This window comes from Rhinopithecus roxellana, chromosome 9 (genome assembly GCF_007565055.1).
Source record: "Rhinopithecus roxellana isolate Shanxi Qingling chromosome 9, ASM756505v1, whole genome shotgun sequence".
NCBI lineage: Eukaryota > Metazoa > Chordata > Mammalia > Primates > Cercopithecidae > Rhinopithecus > Rhinopithecus roxellana.
The window spans coordinates 83,456,274-83,472,775 of record NC_044557.1 but is presented as its reverse complement, the minus strand read 5'-3'; the positions used below and the strand labels follow the sequence as shown (position 1 = coordinate 83,472,775).

Sequence of the window (16,502 nt, the reverse complement as noted above, 5' to 3'; positions counted from 1 at the left end):
TTATCCTTCCCTTTTTCATCCTACCTCACCAAATGTTTATAAGTCTCAAGGGTTAACACTTTTGTCCTTTTTGGCTTGTACACAATTTCCTTGGGTAATGTCACTCCAGTCTCTCTGTTTCTAGAGCAATTTATGTGCTCATAACCATGAAAGCTGTGTCTTCAGCTGCTTTTCTGTCCTGAGTTCCCAATACATACTTCTAATTGTCTACCAGACATCATCACTTGAGTCTCCTATAGAAGGCAGATAAGATGTTCCAAATCAAATTCATTTTCTTTCTCCATAATTGTTGGCTCTTCCTGCTGTCAGTAATTAATGGCAGCACCACATACCTACTGGCTAGAATTCATGGATGTGCTCTTCAATTGCTTCTTAGCACCACCCCCTCCCAATGCGACCAGCCAACATGTCATACCTATTCCTTCCTCTCTTTCTCCATTACCAGTAACCCTTACAGTTTCCAACCTCTTTCTCTATTGAGTCTTTTCTTGCTCTTCTTTCTCCCCTTTTATTCCTCCAATTGTTTTGCAGTGATTTGTGAGTATTTTATATCAGAATGGGCTTTTGGATGCATGCTAACATTAAGTTATTCAACTCCACTTAGCCATATTCTCAGAACATAGCAATTGTTTCAGTAAGTGCTTGTTGAATGAATACATGAATTATTTGAGGAATGGAGGAAAAGGGGAGAGGAGGTGTAATATAAGACTATAAAAAATCAAATAAACTGACATTCACAGGAAGATGGTTTTTGATAACTTTCATGACTTATACTACAAGAGATCTTTAGTAAATTCACCATAGTATACATCCTGGATGTTTCCTTTCTTGGCTAAGATGAACTGTAAACTGACATGGTTTTCAAACTGACCAGAAGTTTAGCTAACTCTGGGTAGTCCTCAAATAGTTCTTTGTGGCAAAGATCATGACGAGGGATCACAAAAGGAACTCCCAAACCAACTGGTTATTTCAGACTTTCTGTGGGCTTCTTTTAATGAATTTCCCTAAATGGAAACCCACTGTGTCACTCATGGTTCTGCATACAGAGAGCAAGCCGAGTAGTATGGGACTGGCTACATTGCATAATGCAAAAATAAACATGCTGGATCAAGTGTATTCTTTTGTTTTTTTAGGAAGACGCATACATCAGTAGAATTCTCTAGTCAAATCAATTGTGATCTGAGAAATTTTCAACTCAGTAGCTTTGGACAAGAGCTAGTCTTAGCACAAAGAAAAGTCAAGGTCAGTTTATCTGGACTTCAGGAAGGTTGTGATTGATCTCCTAACATTGGTGATCTTCTAACTCTATGCCCTTGAGACTGAATGAAAACTAAGCACTTTAGGGCTTACTTTTGGACTATGTATGAAGGAAATAGTGTAAGGGAAAGCATTTGGTAAATGTTAAAGGATTTGACCAAAAAATTCATTTTATATGACACATGCTCTAAGTTTGAATTCTGCCTGCACTAACTACTATGATGTGAAACAAGTTAATTACCCTGACTCATTTTTATAGTTGGTGAAGACTTAATGATAACAACAATGATTAAACATTCTAAGTAGGTGCAAACCAAAATATTATATACATTGTTTATTCTTCCACTGTCTGGCACAGAGTTGCTTTAATACATGTATGCTTGAATGAAACAGACAAAACAGGCCAGCCATAGTGGCTCACACCTATATTCTCAGCACTTTGGAAGGCTGAAGCAGGCAGATTGCTTGAGCCCAGGAGTTCAAGACCAGCCTGGGCAACATACCGAGACTCCATCTCAATAAAAATAAAATAAAATTGATATAGACAAAATAAAATTCCATGTTCAAAATACTTATTTTTTTCTTCTTGCATATACCATTATGATACTTTCCTACTTCTTAAATATGGGGAATTATCATTAGAAATTTGTATATTTGTGACCAACAGCTGAATGATTAATTGCAAAATCAGAGCATTTAATAAAAATTATATACATATATCTTAAATATTTTATTTTGACTTAAAACATTTAAGTAAACATTCATTCCTCTGTATTTTGAGATACAACTAACCTCCTTCTTAGAGACGGTGTTTGCTAAGTCTCATGCTGCCTTTCTTACAAAACCCCCTTCTGTAAGTATTACCCATTCATTCAGCTTTGGAACTTAAAGCTATTTATGAAACTAATTGATTAAATGATCCTTCTAGGTGTTTTCCCTGTCTTAACAGTTATCTCACCTATTCCAAATTCTGCAGTAGGTTGTTTTTTGTGGGTTTTATTTTGAGGGTAAAGGAAAGGCTTCATTTTTCTCAAGTTATTCCAAAGCATTCCATTTACTTTTCATAGAAAAATGTTTTTCACACTCATGTTTGTTGGTTTACATAATGTTTAATTGAATTTCCTAATTATAGTTACAACTAGCATAAACAGATTCAGAACTGACTTTTGTAAAGCATACAACTCCACTGGTAGGATCAAACATGAGCTGGCTTGCTAGAGGAAAGGCATAACTGATAAGCTGGGAAATCTGGTGATTTTACAGGGGGAATGGAAGGCATGGGGGAATCTGAGAAGGGGAGGTTGGTAAAGAGTTCTGCTATGAAGAGGGGTTTCACGAATAAAACAAGGTGGAACAAGAAGCATGAAGGGGATTAGAGCAAGACTTTTTTTCCAAGTTTACTGGGTAATTAAACTATGAAACCAAAGGATAACACGATGATAGAGCTAGAAAAGGCATTAGAGAACAGCTAATTCAATTCACCCACCATCTTCACCCACTACCATCGTCTGCTAGCATTTGATATATGAGAAAAGATGCTTAAGCTTAAAATGGAAAATTCTTTAACATTGCTCAACATTAAAAATGGAAGGCAAGGAGAGGGACAAAGTCAGCTGAGATGGAACCTTAACTGTCCTTTGAAAAAAAGGAATGGAGGCTTCAGGAAGAAATTCTGTACTGATGAGAAGCACTAGATTAGAAGACTTTCAGGTTCTCTTCAAGCATAAGTGGTCTATACCAAAGGATGGGTAGCCAGGGAATGGGAGGAGGATGAAAGAAAGAACACAGAAAAAAATCATTTCTTTTTTAAAAGTCAAGCATAAAACACAAAAAAATAGAGTAGCCTTTTGTTTTGTTTTGTTTTTGTTTTGAGACAGAGTCTCGCTCTGTCGCCAGGCTGGAGTGCAGTGAGGCCATCTTGGAGTAGCTTCTTCTACAGACAGCACCTCATGCTTCAGCAGACACTCCTATGCATGTGTCCCAGCTTGGGCAGATGCTCACCAGGGGTCTGCATTTTACACAGAAATGAATTTTTAAGGTCTAATTATGTTTTAAATATTATCAAGTGGCAAAGGGGCTGTATCCAATGTTAAGGTGATCTGTCCTGTGGCATCTTTTTCATTGCTTTTCCAGGAAATAAGCAGAAGAAACCGAGAGAAAGGACTGAGATGAAGAGCTCTATTAATCTTGCCCATCCTCTGTCCAGTAACTGAGTCCAGAAATTCTGTGTGGGAATTGGGGCTAACCAAAGATTGAGACCTAAACATCCAATTTTGGCCACACAGAGCCTGTCTTTTTACCAAAGTGGAAAAATCTTCAACTAAAACACAGAGGCCCAACTGACCTTGCTGAAAACAAGTTTGTAATTTCTCAGGGCTTTCCGAGTTTTAAAAATGTGTATGATTATTCCACGTGATAGTCTTGGAGACATTACCTTCATTAACATACTCTCTAATTCTGAAGTTGACCTTATTTCTTCATTTTCTCTGTGGGTTCCCTTCACCTCAACCTCCCTGTATCTTTAAGAAAGAGCAACAAATTTCTGAAGTATGGTTTTTGGAAACCAACAATATTATGTCCAAATACCTAGAAAAATATAAATTGCATCAGTGTTCTTGGTCATATCTGTATTTATATGGCTTCTTGTAATGAAGATCACAAGCACCATCTGTGGAGTTTTCTCATCCTGTTCTCATTTTTTGGCAAGGAAGGAGAGTCCGTGTGTTGATGAACAAATGGGCACACCTGAACCATGTTGCAATGGGAAAGGGAAACCAGTGAGAAGTTCTGCTGGGGAAAACTTCAGGACTCCTACCTACCAGGATGTGACTCACTTAGCAGTGGCACTCAAGATAAAGGAATCCCTCCGGATCTCTATGCCAGGCCTCTTGAAAGCAAACACAACTCTCAAAAGTGGCTTTCCAGGAAACTGAATGTGAACAGCAAGAGAAAATAGTATTTCTCATTACTTTCACATGTTTTTGCAAGTTGAATCAGGAAATCTCATTTTATAATATTGAGAATTATTTATACTATAGGAGCCCTGAATTACATATCATATATAATTATTCTATATATTACAGGAGGATTAATTATATCATAGGAGCCCTGAAAGATGTTCCAGTATATATTCAAATGACAAACTAGCAAGAAAGTCAGACATGTCATCTTGCTTTCTTGCATTACTTTGATCATTATTTGCAATTATTTGCTGTAATTATTCCTTATTATTGTCTGCATGCTCACTCAACTGTGAACTTGAAGGCAAGGACCATTTGTGTTTTATTCTTGCCACATGCTAAGTTCCCTCCATGATGCCTGGTACATAGTGAATGCTCAATGAGTGTGTGTTGAATGAAGAAATAGGTTCCATCTATTTCTGAAAGATTCAGATCAAACCAGGGCTGCCACTCACTACTGGTCCATTTCTTTAATCTAGTGTCAACCCACTCCACCTGAGACAATTAAAAGCCCCAGGAAAATTCAAGAAGATGCTTTCACTAGAAACTCTCAGGTCAAGGGAGTGTCCGGAAAAGACCACTGAAGCACCTCTGAGCTTGCACTGAATTTTGCTTATTGTTGGTTGGGAGTTCCTTACATTATAGCACTCCCTCTCTTTGAAAATTGTCTCTGTGAAGAGGTCAGTGACTCTGGATGAGATGTTTCATTCTTCTCGTCTGGTTTATCAACTCATATTAGGTCAAATCAGCCCAAACACTTGCCATGTTTCTGTAAGAAGTGAATGAAGTTACTTTAGTTAAAATGTTCAAATGCTTATGAAAAGGGCCATTCTTTATCTTTGCCACCCCTAATTCAAAAGGGTGTGCTGTTTCCCTAGCTTGGCATGCTTTTTCCAGGTCAGGGGGTTCCTGTGAGATTTCCTGAATTCTGCAAAGAGAGTTTGGAAAAAAATATTGTTTGGTTTACCACCTCCCCAAAGCCTGAAAATAGTCAGTGTTGATCCCTGTACCAAAAACAAACAAACCACCCCCTACACACAAATAACACAGTTTCTTCTGAGCGTGTGATTCCTGTAATTAGTGTGAAGAACTACTTCAGTGCTCCCTGGAAGACCTTTGGGGATCTAAATACAAGATAGAATACCCAGTTGAAACTGTCCTTCCAAGTGGCACCCTTGTCCATGAAATCCTCTTTCCCCTACTGCACAGGCCTCTTCCTGCCATTATGTATGGAAACTTCTGAACCCTGCCTGCTCCCTGAAATTTATCCCAGTACCCCTGAAGAGATGTGGTGGTTTAATTTAGTTAATATTTTCTTAGATGTCATTCACCTATGAGAGTCAAGACTGCTGATCAATATGATGTTTAGAGAAAACACCAACCTTACATTCGAGGAAACTTTTCCATGAATTGCAAGCTTATGGGAACAGGGGTCATGTCTGACTCACCAGCATATTCCTGGTGCTTGACACCTGGAAGGCATTCAACATATATCTGTTGCATGAATGATGATAGGGCTGACTGTTGTAATCATATACCTTCACATATCACCAACTCTTCAGTATTTTCTTGGAATCAAAAAGTCTTAGAATAGGAAAACCAAAAGAGGTATCCTTTCTGAAAGAGGTATCCTTTAGTCCCCAATATGAACACCCTACTTAGAAATGTTAATCTCCCTGTTTTCCCCTCCATGTTTCCAGGCTTCTTTACCTACTCTCTCTCCTTTTTTTTTAAAACAATACTTGCATAATTTAGTATAATGTATTATTTTTACTCCTCTAATTGGATTAACTCCATAAGGTCAGGATTTCTTGCTTCTTTTATTCAGAGTTGTATCCCAAGTGCCCAGAACAAAGCCTGGCACATACTAAGGACTCAGTAATTATCTGTCAAATGAATAAATGAAAAGATAAATTTTTAGTATGCATCCCAGGCGTCAAAAGCACTGCAGGTGTTTTAAATCCCCAGGCCCAATCCCACATCAGTGGAATAAGAATACTTAAGGATATGAACCCCAGGAATCTACATTTTTAATAGGTGATTTTGGTGTAGCTGTTCTGAGAACAACCAGTTAATCCAACTCACTCACCTAGAGATAATCCCGAAACCCAAGAAGACAGTATCTTTCAGGTCACATGGTAATTCAGCAGTGCACCTAAGTGTTATAGTTCTATTTTGATGGGCTTTCTACTCCAGTCGTCTTTGAGCCTGGATTTTACTTAATATGTAAAATCCAGCAGATAGCACTGCTATCTGCATTCCTGGTCTTTGAGATTAAGCTCCTGGAGGCAAAAATTATGGCTTCTAAGCTTACTTTGTGGTAAATCTCATTAGGCTTAAGGTAATACAGGACTTTTTGAGTTAAATGATACTATTGCACATAAGAACAACCCTATTTTCATGCTAAGATGCCACTGTGTTCCTTTCTCCTTCTAGTTTCTGGACATCTCCATTAAGTGGACCACCCAGGAAACATTTCCTCCAAAGTACCTTCATTATGACCAAGAAACTTCTCATCAGCTGTTGTGTGACAAATGTCCTCCTGGTACCTACCTGAAACAACACTGTACAGCGAAGTGGAAGACCGTGTGTGCCCCTTGCCCTGACCACTACTACACAGACAGCTGGCACACCAGTGATGAGTGTCTATACTGCAGCCCTGTGTGCAAGGAGCTCCAGTACGTCAAGCAGGAGTGCAATCGCACCCACAACCGTGTGTGCGAATGCAAGGAAGGGCGCTACCTTGAGATAGAGTTCTGCTTGAAACATAGGAGCTGCCCTCCTGGATTTGGAGTGATGCAAGCTGGTACGTGTCAATGTGCAGCAAAATTAATTAGGATCGTGCAAAGTCAGATAATTGTGACAGTTTAGGAGAACACTTTTCTTCTGATGACATTCTAGGATAGCAAATTGCAAAGGTAATGGAATCTGCCAGGTAGGTACTATATGTCTGGAGTGCTTCCAAAGGACCACTGCTCAGAGGAATACTTTGCCACTACAGGGCAATTTAGTGACAAATCTCAAATGCAGCAAATTATTCTCTCATGAGATGCATGATGGATTGTTTGTTTGTTTTTTGAAGAAACCAACTCGAGTTGCACTGCTGATAGTTGATCTATACCTCTGTGTTTCACTTCAGCATGGACACCTTCAAACTGCAGTGCTTTTTGACAAACATCAGAAATGTTAATTTATACCAAGAGAGTAATTATGCTGATATTAATGAGACTCTGGAGTGCTAACAATAAGCAGTTATAATTAATTATGTAAAAATGAGAATGGTGAGGGGAATTGCATTTCATTATTAAAAACAAGGCTAGTTCTTCCTTTAGCATGGGAGCTTAGTGTCTGGGAGGATAAAGACTATAGCAGCATCTCTTCAATGAGCTTATTCTTTATCTTAGACAAAACAGATTGTCAAGCCAGGAGCAAGCACTTGTCTATAAACAAAATGCTTTCTCTTTTGCATCTTGAACAGCATAGGGTAGGGTTCATGTGTATTGAATCTTTTAAACCAGTAACCCACATTTTTTTCTACCACATTTGTGAAGCTTCAGTGCAGTCTATAACTTTTCATAGCTTGAGAAAATTAAGAGTATCCACTTACTTAGATGGAGGAAGTAGTCAGTATAGATTCTGATGACTCAATTTGAAGCAGTGTTTCTCAACTTCAGCCCTACTGATATTTTAAGAAATATCTGGATTCCTGGGCTGGGCTCCCTTTTGTGGATAGCTGTCCTGTGCATTGTAGAATTTTAGCAGCATCCCTGGACTCTAGCCACTAGATACCAATAACAGCCATCTTTCCCCCATGCAACAACCAAAAATGTCTTCAGACATTGTCAAATGTCGTCAGGTGGCAAAATCACTCCTGGTTGAGCAGAGTCATCAATGCTAAGTATTTGTAACTATTTTAACTCTCAAAACTTGTGATATACAAAGTCTAAATTATTAGATGACCAATATTTTAGGTTTAAAGGCATACAAATGAAACATATTCAAAAATCAAAATCTATTCAGTTTCTCAAATAGTGAATCTTATAAAATTAATCACAGAAGATGCAAATTGCATCAGAGTCTCTTAAAATTTCTCTTGGTATGAGTATTTGAGGGAGAAATTGGTGTTATTTCCTACTTTTTATTGGATGGTACTTTGGGACTCAAAAGCTAAGCTAAATCATGTGTGTGTTGTGGGGGTGTGGAATCCCATCCGATAAAAGCAAATCCATGTAATTCATTCAGTAAGTTGCATATGTAGAAAAATTAAATGTAGGCTATGCAGCTTGGAAACTAGAAAATTTTGAAAAATAATGGAAATAACAAGGATCTTTCTTAAATAAGTATGAAAATCTGTTTGTAGAATAAAGCAAGCAGGCAGCCAGAAGACTCAGAACAAAAGTACACATTTTACTCTGTGTACACTGGCACCACAGTGGGATTTATTTACCTCTCCCTCCCTAAAAACCCACACAGTGGTTCCTCTTGGGAAATAAGAGGTTTCCAGCCCAAAGAGAAGGAAAGACTATGCGGTGTTACTCTAAAAAGTATTTAATAACCGTTTTGTTGTTGCTGTTGCTGTTTTGAAATCAGATTGTCTCCTCTCCATATTTTATTTACTTCATTCTGTTAATTCCTGTGGAATTACTTATAGCAACCATGGTGAATTCTCAACTGTAAAGCCAAATTTCCCATCATTATAATTTCACATTTTGCCTGCCAGGTTATAATTTTTATATTTCCACTGATAGTAATAAGGTAAAATCATTGCTTAGATGGATAGATCTTTTTCATAAAAAGTACCATCAGTTATAAAGAGGGAAGTCATGTTCAGGAAGGTCATTAGATAAAGCTTCTGAATATATTATGAAACATTAGTTCTGTCATTCTTAGATTCTTTTTGTTAAATAACTTTAAAAGCTAACTTACTTAAAAGAAATCTCTGACACATATGAACTTTTCATTAGGATGCATGACAGGTATGTATCTGAAGAATGACAAGATTCTTAGGCTCGGCACAGTGGCTCACACCTGTAATCTAAACACTTTGAGAGGCCAAGGCGGGTGGATCACCTGAGCTCAGGAGTTCAAGACCAGCCTGACCAACATGATGAAACCCTGTCTCTGCTAAAAATACAAAAATTAGCCGGGCGTGGTGGTGCACGCCTGTAATCCTAGCTATTCAGGAGGCTGAGACAGGAGAATTGCTTAGAACCCTGGGGGCGGAGGTTGTCGTGAGCTGAGATCCCACTACTATGCTCCAGTCTGGGTGACAGAGATGAAACTCTGTCCCCACTGTGGTCCCCCCTCCCTTTCCTCCCCCAAAAGATTATTCTTCATGCAGAACATATGGCAGTCAACAAAGGGAGACCAGGGTCCAGGTGTTCAAGTCACTTATTTCCAGTAAATTAACAATGAAAGAACACCATGGAATCCCTGCCCAAATACCTCTGCTTATGATATGGTAGAATTCGGTGTAGAGTTGGATCCCATTTAAGGAGTAGGATGTAGCAGGAAAGTACTAAAAACAAACACACAACCAAAAAACCTCTCTTTGCTTTGTAAGGTGGTTCCTAAGATAATGTCAGTGTAATGCTGGAAATAACATTTAATATGTGAAGGTTTTAGGCTGTGGTTTCCCCTCCTGTTCTTTTTTCCTGCCAGCCCTTTGTCATTTTTACAGGTCAATGAATCATGCAGAAAGGAAAGAGACAGGAGATGAAACTAGAACCAATCCATTTTGCCCCCTTTTTATTTTCTGGTTTTGGTAAAAGATACAATGAGGTAGGAGGCTGACATTTTTTATAAATGAAGTTTAATAACTTTCTGTAGCTTTGATTTGTCTCTTTCATATTTGTTATCTTGCATAAGCCAGAATTGGCCTGTAAAATCTACATTTGAATATTGAAGTCTAAACCTGTTCAACTAGCTTACACTAGATGGAGATATTTTCATGTTCAGATACACTGGAATGTATGATCTAGCCATGTGTAATAGACTCAAGTGCTTGAAAGTATTTATTTTTAATAGCATCTTTAGTTGTTGACTGGTTCAAGTTTTTCTGCCAAAGCTTTCTTCAAATTTATCAAATATCTTTGCATCATGAAGTAAAATGCCCTTGCAGTCACCCTTCCTGAAGTTTTAACGACTCTGCTCTTTCAAACAGTTTAAGCAAATAGTATATCATCTTCCGTTTACTATGTAACTTAACTGTAGGCTTACGCTTTTGAGTCAGCGGCCAACTTTATTGCCACCTTCAAAAGTTTATTATAATGTTGTAAATTTTTACTTCTCAAGGTTAGCATACTTATGAGTTGCTTCACAATTAGGATTCAGGAAAGAAAGAACTTCAGTAGGAACTGATTGGAATTTAATGATGCAGCATTCAATGGGTACTAATTTCGAAGAATGATATTACAGCAGACACACAGCAGTTATCTTGATGATTTTCTAGGAATAATTGTATGAATAATATGGCTGACAACAAGCCCTCACTGCCACTCAGCAGAGGCTGGACTAATGAACACCCTACCCTTCTTTCCTTTCCTCTAACATTTCATGAGTGTTTTGTAGGTAACGAGAAAACTGACTTGCATTTGTATTACAAGGAGAAGAAACTGCCAAAGGGGATGACAGTGGAAGTTTTGTTCTCTGTCTAATGAAGTGAAAAATGAAAATGCCTAGAGTTTTGTGCAACATAATAGTAGCAGTAAAAACCAAGTGAAAAGCCTTTCCAAAACTGTGTTAAAGAGGGCATCTGCTGGGAAAGGATTTGAGGAGAAGGTACTAAATTGCTTGGTATTTTCTGTAGGAACCCCAGAGCGAAATACAGTTTGCAAAAGATGTCCAGATGGATTCTTCTCAAATGAGACGTCATCTAAAGCACCCTGTAGAAAACACACAAATTGCAGTGTCTTTGGTCTCCTGCTAACTCAGAAAGGAAATGCAACACACGACAATATATGTTCTGGAAACAGTGAATCAACTCAAAAGTGTGGAATAGGTAATTACATTCCAAAATATGTCTTAGTACGATTTTGTATATCATCTCTCTCTGAATTGAACACAAGGCCTCCGACCACATTCTTGGTCAAACTCACATTTTCCCTTTCTTGAACCTTAACCAGCTAAGGCTATTCTTGATGGATCACTGCTAAAGCTACAAATCAGAATCTCTCAAAAAGTCATCTTCTCACAGATAACACCTCAAAGCTTGACTTTCTCTCCTTTCACACTGAAATCAAATCTTACCCATGAGCAATGGGCAGTGTCAAGTTTGCCACTGAGATGGAATTAGGAGAGTCCAAATTGTAGAATTCAAGTTACATGTTATTACTTTCAAGAATGTCTGTATTATTAGCTAAAGTATAAATTGGCAACTAAGAAGCAAAGTGATATAAAAATGATGACAAATCAGGCCAGGCGTGGTGGCTCATGCCTATAATCTCAACACTTTTGGGGGACAAGGTGGGCAGATCACTTGAGGTCAGGAGTTCAAGACCAGCCTGACCAAAATGGTAAAACCCCATTTCTACTAAAAATACAAAAATTAGCTGGGCATGATGGCAGGCACCTGTAGTACCAGCTACTCGGGGCTGAGGCAGTAGAATCACTTGAACCCAGGAGGTGGAGGTTGCAGTGAGCTGAGATTGTACCATTGCACTCCAGTCTGGGCAACAGAGTGAGATTTCATCTCAAAAAAAAAAAAAAAAAAAAAAAAAAAGACAAATTAGAAATGTGTACTTGGCTTTGTTACCTACGGTATTAGTATATCAATTGCATGGAAGTTCCAAGGTACTCTGGTTGTGTTAAGCTCTTCACTGGGTACAGGTCACTAGTATTAAGCTCAGGTTATTTGAATGCATTCCACGGTAGTGATGACAATTCTTCAGGCTAGTGTGTGTGTTCACCTTGTCACTCCCACTGCTAGACTAATCTCAGACCTTCACTCAAAGACGCATCACGCTAAAGATCATTTGTTTTTTTGTGTTTAATTAAGCAATGGTATAAACCAGCTTGACTCTCCCCAAACAGTTTTTTGTACTACAAAGAAGTTTATGAAGCATAGGAACGTGAATTGATATATATATGAGATTCTAACCTAGTTCCAACATTTTTTCATTGTGTAATTGAAATCATACACAAGCCATTTAGCCTGTTTTCTTATCTAAAAAAAAAAAAAAAAAAAAAAAAATGAAGGAAGGGGCATTAAAAGGAGTGATCAAATTTTAACATTCTCTTTAATTCATTTTTAATTTTACTTTTTTCATGTATTGCACAGTTACTATGTGGTACTGTGCTATAGAGGCTTTAATATTTACAAAAACACTGTGGATGTTGCTTCAGATGAATATAGGTAGTGGAACGGCAGAACTAGTATTCAAAGCCAGGTCTGATGAATCCAAAAACAAACCCCCATTACTCCTGTTTTCTGGGATATACTTACTCTACCCAGATGCTCTGGCTTTTGTAATGGCTATGTAAATAACATAGTTTTATGTTTGGTTACTTTCCTATGTAATGTCTACTTATATATCTGTATCTATCTCTTGCCTTATTTCCAAAGGTAAACTATATGTCTAGATGTGGGCATAAAATAACATACTATTCCAAATTACTGTTCAAATTTCTTTAAGTCAGTGATAATATTTGTTTTGACATTAATCGTGAAGTTCCCTGTGGGTAGTAGGTAAACCTTTAACAGAATGTTAATATTTGTATTCTTTATAAGAATTTTTGGCTGTTACTTATTTACAGCAATATGTCATTCTAATTAGACATTTACTAAACTTTCTCTTGAAAACGATACCCAACAAAGAACACTAGAAGGCACATAAGCTTAGCTGGTCTCTGCCACTAAGACCAGCCAACAGAAGCTTGATTTATTCAAACTTTGCATTTTAGCATATTTTATCTTGGAAAATTCAATTGTGTTGGTTTTTTGTTTTTGTTGGTATTGAATAGACTTTCAGAAATCCAATTGTTGAGTAAGTCTTCTTGGTTTTCTAACCTTTCTTTAGATGTTACCCTGTGTGAGGAGGCATTCTTCAGGTTTGCTGTTCCTACAAAGTTTACACCTAACTGGCTTAGTGTCTTGGTAGACAATTTGCCTGGCACCAAAGTAAATGCAGAGAGTGTAGAGAGGATAAAACGGCGACACAGCTCACAGGAACAGACTTTCCAGCTGCTGAAGTTATGGAAACATCAAAACAAAGACCAAGATATAGTCAAGAAGATCATCCAAGGTATGATAATCTAAAATAAAAAGATCAATCTGAAAAGGTTTCCACCAACTGATAATGTAGATGTGATTCCAAAAATAGTTATACAAGGTTTTGTTCTCACCCCTGCAACTCAGTTTCCTTGTAAAGTATGTTGAACACTCTAAGAGAAGAGAAATGCATTTGAAGGCAGGACTATATCTCAGGGAATCTGCTTTCAGATCCCTTAACTCTTCTGTAAGCCGTCCCTCTAGACTACCAAGGAGAAGTTCTATAACAACTTTGAATCTTACATTGCATCTCTACCAAGCAGCTCTGTCGTATTCACTTGGTAATTTTCTCCAGGTAGGCTCTAGGTAGCTTGCAAATATCCTCTTATTAATCCTCATGATATGGCCTGTATTAAAATTATTTTAATAGCATATGTTATGAGAATTAATGAGATAAAGTCTGAAAAATGAGACTCTTGTAGGAAAAAGCTAGTTAAAGCAAAACATTCTCACATTTTATAGGTTTATATAAAGATTCTCCTTTAGAAATGGTGAAAGAGAGAAATAAAGAGAGATAGGGAGAGAAGTGGGAAAGAATCTGAAGAAAAGCAGTTCCATCCAGTGTGGACTGTAAGTTTTAGGACACATGATGGAAAGAGTTCTAAATTCAGTAAGCACTGGGAGGACATGCTAGAAGAAAAAGGAGGGAGGGTTTCCATAATGCAGACAGGGTCAATGAGAAATTCATTCTGGTCCTCACCAGTAGTTAAGTGACTGTATAGTCTTGCACTACCCTAAAAAACTTCAAGTGTCTGAAACCGAGGTAACAGACTTCAGGAGACCAACATCTTTGAGAGCTGAATGCTTTTGTTTATGCAAAGAGTAAATTTTTATTGTTTTAGGCAAACCAAAAGTATTCTTTGAACGTATAATTAGCCCTGAAGCCAAAAGAAAAGAGAAAATCAGAGACAGTTAGAATTGGAAGCGACCAAATTCCCTATTATATAAATGAGGACATTTTAACCCAGAAAGATGAACTGATTTGCCTTAGGGCTCACAGATACTAAATAACTCACATCATTAATAGAAATGTTAGTTCCTCCCTCTTAGGTTTGTACCCTAGCTTATTACTGAAATATTCTCTAGGCTGTGTGTCTCCTTTAGTTCCTTGACCTCATGTCTTTGGGTTTTCAGATATCCTCCTCATGGAGGTAGTCTTCTGGTGCTATGTGTATTCTTTAAGGACTAGTTAGAGCAATGAACTTATCAACTAGCGCCTACGAATGAAACTTTATATTACGAAGTAGCTAACTTGAATACTTTCCTTTTTTTCTGAAATGTTATGGTTTTAATTTCTCAAACTTTTTCTTAGAAAACTGAGAGTGATGTATCTTATTTTCTACTGTTAATTTTCAAACTCAGGGGCTTCTTCCAAAGTTTCGTTGGATGCCAAGAATATATAGCATATTATCCTATTATAACAAAAGATATTTATCTCAGTTCTTAGAAATAAATGGTGTCACTTAATCCCCTCTCAAAAAAAGAAAAGGTTATCATTAAAATATAATTATGAAATTCTGTGAGAACCTTTTGCCTCAGGCTGGTTTTATGATGGCATTGGATGAATATAAATGATGTGAGTACTTCTTTGGGCTTTTGCTTTATGCAGATATTGACCTCTGTGAAAACAGTGTGCAGCGGCACATTGGACATGCTAACCTCACCTTCGAGCAGCTTCGTATCTTGATGGAAAGCTTACCTGGAAAGAAAGTGGGAGCAGAAGACATTGAAAAAACAACAAAGGCATGTAAACCCAGTGACCAGATCCTGAAGCTGCTCAGCTTGTGGAGAATAAAAAATGGCGACCAAGACACCTTGAAGGGCCTAATGCACGCACTAAAGCACTCGAAGACGTACCACTTTCCCAAAACTGTCACTCAGAGTCTGAAGAAGACCATCCGGTTCCTTCACAGCTTCACAATGTACAAATTGTATCAGAAGTTATTTTTAGAAATGATAGGGAACCAGGTCCAATCAGTAAAAATAAGCTGCTTATAACTGGAAATGGCCATTGAGCTGTTTCCTCACAATTGGCCAGATCCCATAGATGAGTAAACTGTTTCTCAGGCACTTGAGGCGTTCGGTGATATCTTTCTCATTACCAATGACTAATTTTGCCACGGGGTACTAAAAGAAACTATGACGTGGAGAAAGAACTAACATCTCCTCCAATAAACCCCAAATGGTTAATCCAACTGTCAGATCTGGTCCGTTATCTACTGACTATATTTTGCCTTATTACTGCTTGCAGTAATTCAACTGGAAATTAAAAAAAAAAAAAACTAGACTCCATTGTGCCTTACTAAATATGGGAATGTCTAACTTAAATAGCTTTGAGAGTTCAGCTATGCTAGAGGCTTTTATTAGAAAGCCATATTTTTTTTCCGTAAAAGTTACTAATATATCTGTAACACTATTACAGTATTGCTATTTATATTCATTCAGATACAAGATTTGTACATATCCTATAAAGAAATGGTACGACTTAATTTTAGAAAGAAAAAATTATATTCTGTTTATTATGACAAATGAAAGAGATAAAAAATATATTTTTAATGGAAAGTTTGTAGCATTTTTCTAATAGGTACTGCCATTTTTTTCTGTGTGGAGTATTTTTATAATTTTATCTGTATAAGCTGTAATATCATTTTATAGAAAATGCATTATTTAGTCAATTGTTTAATGTTAGAAAACGTATGAAATATAAATTATCTGAATATTAGATGCTCTGAGAAATTGAATGTACCTTATTTAAAAGATTTTATGGTTTTATAACTATATAAATGACATTATTAAAGTTTTCAAATTATTTTTTATTGCTTTTTCTATTGCTTTTATTTGAATGGGACATTAATGGGTCTGAGCTTTCATAATATCCCTGTTATCACCAGGAACATCTGGGAAGTGTTAAACATGCAGATTCCTGGACCAATTTGTTGAAAAACTCTGGCAATGAGATCAGAAACTTGCATTTTTAACAAGTTCCAAAGTAATTCGTATTACAATAAAATTGGAGT

The 16,502-nt window shown here is 37.2% G+C and overlaps 1 protein-coding gene across 1 annotated transcript in view; it reads left to right on the top strand.

Moving 5' to 3' along the window:
- Window positions 1–16,301, top strand: part of TNFRSF11B (TNF receptor superfamily member 11b) — a 28,431-nt gene extending 12,130 nt beyond the window's left edge. The window contains exons 2-5 of the mRNA XM_030938252.1: window positions 6,654–7,023; window positions 11,026–11,217; window positions 13,235–13,459; window positions 15,095–16,301. Coding sequence (XP_030794112.1) covers window positions 6,654–7,023; window positions 11,026–11,217; window positions 13,235–13,459; window positions 15,095–15,483 — 1,176 coding nt within the window. The 3' untranslated portion in view covers window positions 15,484–16,301. The remainder of the gene's footprint in view (window positions 1–6,653; window positions 7,024–11,025; window positions 11,218–13,234; window positions 13,460–15,094) is intronic.
- Window positions 16,302–16,502: the final 201 nt, after the last annotated feature.